This window comes from Centroberyx gerrardi, chromosome 23, assembly GCF_048128805.1.
Source record: "Centroberyx gerrardi isolate f3 chromosome 23, fCenGer3.hap1.cur.20231027, whole genome shotgun sequence".
Taxonomy (NCBI): Eukaryota; Metazoa; Chordata; class Actinopteri; order Beryciformes; family Berycidae; genus Centroberyx; species Centroberyx gerrardi.
The window spans coordinates 1954995-1959994 of record NC_136019.1 but is presented as its reverse complement, the minus strand read 5'-3'; the positions used below and the strand labels follow the sequence as shown (position 1 = coordinate 1959994).

Here is a 5000-nt window from a genome sequence, read left to right as displayed (position 1 = left end):
ATTGAGCAGCGCCAGGAACGAACAAATGAACGGAGTAAACGGAGGCTTTGACTGCGTCCCCGTTGCTATGGTTACTCATCTTAGATACAGGCTGATGCTACGTAGCCAGCGCATTAATTTAGAACGGTGAACAGACGGTTTCACTGGCACTACTTAGTGGGTGTCCGTTATCAGGAATGAATGGACACCCTGCAGCCAATCAGAATCGAGTATTCACCCAGACCATGGTATAATAGAATAGAATAGAAATGCACCGACCCTCCTTGAGGCTCTGGACCCACAGAGCTCTGCTGTCGTGACTGGGAGCAAATACATAGAGAGTATTGGAGTCGTACACCACCTACACACACACACACACACACACACACACACACACACACACACACACAGATATACAGGATGTAAGCACACCACAGATTGGTCTCCTCTATCTCACAGCAGTAGTATTGTTAGTTCTAGTGACCTAGTTGTTGTGTTCTTTTATCTTTCTATTTCACTTGATTTGAACTGCACTACTTTACTTTTTAAGTCTTTTTATCTCTTTTGATCTCTTGTCTGTACTTTTGCACTTTTTAATTGTAATTTTTTTTACCTTTACTGTATTTTTTATTACTCTGTAAAGCACGTTGAATTGCCTCAGTGTATGAAATGTGCTATACAAATAAAGCTGCCTTGCCTTGCCAAGCTGCCTAGTGTTTCTCCACATTAAGACTACATTTCCCATCAGCCCCGGTGCCCCCCTCCCCCCCCCCCCTACCTGGAAGGGGTATTTGTTCTGGCAGGGGATGATCATTCCTCCGTTCTTGACGATCTCCACACATCTGACCCGGCTCAGCTCGATGGAGCCCTTCCTGCACTTCTTCTGTTGATGACAACACAACAACATGTAAACAACAACAACAACAACATCATCATCATCAAGACAATTCACCCTGCTATTAAGACGATACACACACACACACACACACACACACACACACACACACACAGAGGGTTGCTACAGCGGTCCACAGCTTCCTGCTTATTTGAGTTTTGAATGAGGTTTTGTTAAGAGACTCTCTCTCCCTCTCTCTCTCTCTCTCTCTCTTTCTCTCTCTCTCTCCCTCTCTCTCTCTCTCTCTCTCTTTCTCTCTCTCTCCCTCTCTCTCTCTCTCTCTAACTCTCTCTCTCCCTCCCTCTCTCTCTCTCTCTCTCTCTCTTTCTCTCTCTCTCTTCTTCTTCTTCTTCTTCTTTGTTTCCTCCAGCAGTGAATTTTGCATGAAGAAACTTTGGCTGCTGGACTGATGGTATCAACATGATAAGAGTGTTAGAGAGGAAACAAAAGACAAAGAGAAGGGTGGTGTGTGTGTGTGTGTGTGTGTGGGTGTGTGTGTGTGTGTGTGTGCGTGTGTGTGTCAAGGTTATCACTGTGAACTAAAACTAAGACAAAGAAAAAAACACGAAAACAAGAACTAAAAATGAATTTAATCTATCTTGTCTACTTGTAAAACTACAATAAAATAAAAAATATTCATGAAATGTTTATGTGCAGGATAAAAGAGAGAGAGAATTTTGGCTTTTTTTACTGAACACTAATTGAAAAAATCATGTAAATAGAATTTTAAAAGAATTTATGATTTATTAAAAGTATCTGTTCTGAACTTCTATCATTATACCTTTAAAAAAAAAACACCAACCCAAACAAAAATACTCAAACTAAATAAAAACTAAACTAAAACATTAGTAAAAATAAATAAATACATGAATAAATGAATAACTAAATAAATAAATGATAGAAATTTAACAAAAACTAAGACACACTTAACACTAACTGAGACTAAACTGAAATAGAAATAAAAATGGAAAACTACATAAAAAAAAGTAGATAGAATAGCCTTGGTGTGTGTGTGTGTGTGTGTGTGTGTGTGTGTGTGTGTGTGTGTGTGTGTGTGTGACCTCTGCTCTTCCGTCATAGTAGCACAGCTTGGTCCTGGTCAGGACGAACAGTCTCTCCTTGTAGTTCAGCGGCGACGTTCTCTTCTTCTGCTGCGACCGCTTGATCAGCGTCTCCTCCAATAGCGGCTCGGCACTCATCCTAGCCCCGCCCACGCCCGCGGCCCATTGGTCCTCGAGCCGGGCCGAGGGGAGGTTTTACATCCAAATACGCTTCGTTTGACGGATCCCGACCTGGAAAATGAGCCCAAGTAAACATGTTGGTAAAACACCTTGGGAACTCCCTTGCACCCTCCTTAACCCCTAAAGAGTACGCACACACACATAGACTGACACAAATAACCCTCTCACAAGCACATGCTGTACATGCATACAGACTCAGAACACATACGGCATATCCACCCCAGTATACTTCTCATAAATAGTTTAACTCCCCCCAGAACAAGCTCATAAACCCCCCTGCCCAACACCCACAGTGACCTCTGACCTTGTCTTGTCATCATTGTTTCTGTATCTGTGTCTGTGATTGTTTGGTTCTGTCTCTTTGTTTGTACTGTACCTATTTGCACCAAATTAAAAATTAAAAAAATTAAAAATTAAAAAAGATAGTTGGCTTTTTAATGTTGCTGGCAGTGATGAAGAACCGATCGATACCCAGCGGAGGTACGGCAGCCATGTTTGTTACAGGGCCTGAGACCGCTCTGTTCAGGCTCTCTGGACGCATCGTTTCCCTGTTTTGTCCAAATCAGATCGTCGATGTCTGAGATTTTGCAGGACACATGGATGAGTGAACAAATGTATCTTCATCAGTAGTTTCTCTTATATATTATGTAGTTTATTATTATTATTATTATTAGGTATTATTTTGAAATTTGGTCTCGGCATGTCGAGGCAGCGCTGTGCATTATGGGAAATGGCGGACTTGTAGCCTACATGGAGCGGTTTGTTTCTGAGACCATTGGAGTTGATTTTAACAACAAAATGGAAGTGTGAAGTTTGTATTTTTCACATGTACAACTGTCTGCTTTCCATTTGACAGGTGAATGCAAATGAATTGGAATGACATGTGAGGCGGTTTGGGTTGGTAGAATCCCACAACAACAAAATATATAAAACACATAATTTTAACAAGACTTCACTCCGCCTCAGCATCACATCTCGGCATAAAAAACCCGACTTTCCCATTTTCTTATTCCCCACTTTGTTGCGTCGTTCATATGTCCGACAGCACTTGAACGCAGCAAAGGGAGGCGCCATGGCTCCCAGCTGCGCGCTCCCGGCACTTTGGCAGCGGCGGCGCGGGCACGCGGCGCTCTACACCTGCTCTCAGGTGCTTTTGTTTCATTTCGGGTCAATTAGTGTCAGAAATCACGTTTTGAAAATCTAAATTCTCATTCAAATCCCAGACTGAAGAAAAAGAAGAATCACTTTAGGATTCCTATAATATTACTATAGGATCTTATAGTGTGTCTATGTTATCTATAGTGAGATTATAGTGACTTTATAGTAGGCTACTTTGTGTTTTTTTTTTATTTTTTTATCTGGTATATCACTATACGAGATTTCTATAGGCTAATATTCCGACACGGACTTATAGTTTTACTGTGATCTTCCTATAGTATTCTTCTACAATGTATTATAGGATTACTATAGGAGTTTCTCGACAGTCTGGTCGGCGCGCGGCTTGTCAACACAGCGAGCGATTCGGTAACAACGTATCGTTAAATAGATAATAAATATGAACTAACATGAAAACTAGAAGCAGTTGTCTTACCTTCGGTCCTTGTTAGTTTCAGCTGAGTGTGTGTTGGAGTCTCGTGTCGGTTTGAATCAACTCAGGAAATAAAGAGAGACGGACTGACAGACACAATACACACTGCAGAGGCATACGAGGAAGTGAGGGGGCATGAGTGTGTGTGTGTGTGTGAGAGAGAGAGAGGGAGAGAGAGAGAGAGAGAGAGAGAGAGAGAGAGAGAGAGAGAGAGAGAGAGCATGTGGAGGGGAATAAAGCAAGGTCCAACACATAAGGAAGTGGTGGGACTGTGTGTGTGTGTGTGTGTGTGTGTGTGTGTGTGTGTGTGTGTGTGAGGTCAGTGCAGTATAGATTATTTGACAAGTCAAATCAGCCGAACAGTCCAGAATGTGAAAACTTCCTCCAAAACATCCAGTTTCACCTCAAACTCACTCTTAAAGTCAAATTCTTCTGGAAAATAAGTAACAAAAAAATAAAAAATAAAAAATCTTCAAATCTGGGTGAAGGAATTCCACTTGTTTCCCAGTGCAGTTTCTTTTTCTTTTTTTTCAACTTTATGTTTATTGGGCAAAGTTAAACAAACACACATTCCAGTTGTTACAACATTTTCCTTTTAAATTCTACTAAATAAAAATCCCAAACTTGTAATCTGTGTAGATTTCCTTTACTTGCCTGTTCCCATCAACTGTTTATGCTCAACTCTGTCATCATTCATTCTCTCCACCAATCAGTCTGCATGCCACCTTCACCTCTACTTTCATCCACTCACTTATTCAAACACACACCCCTGCACATGCACATCTTCATCTCTACCCTCGTCCCACTTCTATCTATGGGACAGTACCATCCAGAAACAGTGTGTATATAAAACCATTAGTTACCCAGTGAAAAAATAAAAAAAATAAAGAGAACAACCAAACAAACAGGCACAACAAACAAAAAATAAGTAACATACACACCAAAAATAATATAAAAACCAGAGCAGGATGAGACGGAGACAAGTTGATTAACGGAGAGAACAATCAGGTTTTCTCACTTGGTTTAATTAAAATTAAGACTCAATTCTACATTAAAAGGCTTTGTTTAGACAAATATTTTTTTATAGTGTGCATGCATACACACATAGACAGGCAGACAGACTCGTTGATTGATTGATTGATTGATTGATGGGTTGATCGGCACAGAAATCACAATCAATGCTAGATCCCCCATATAAATCAACATTAGTGAGCACCTGCCTGTCTGTCTGTCTGCCTGTTTGTTTGTTTGTTTGTTTGTTTGTTTGTTTGTTTGTTTGTTTAGGGGAAACATTTTG

General features: G+C 40.7%; 1 protein-coding gene across 1 annotated transcript in view; it reads right to left on the bottom strand.

The window, feature by feature from the left end:
- The window catches only part of LOC139928260 (tyrosine-protein kinase Tec-like), a 22673-nt gene extending 20565 nt beyond the window's left edge, over window positions 1-2108 (bottom strand). Inside the window, 3 exon segments of the mRNA XM_078291598.1 lie at window positions 259-340; window positions 758-862; window positions 1936-2108. Of these exon segments, the coding sequence (XP_078147724.1) occupies window positions 259-340; window positions 758-862; window positions 1936-2073 (325 nt within the window). The 5' untranslated portion in view covers window positions 2074-2108.
- Between the last annotated feature and the right edge of the window lie 2892 nt (window positions 2109-5000).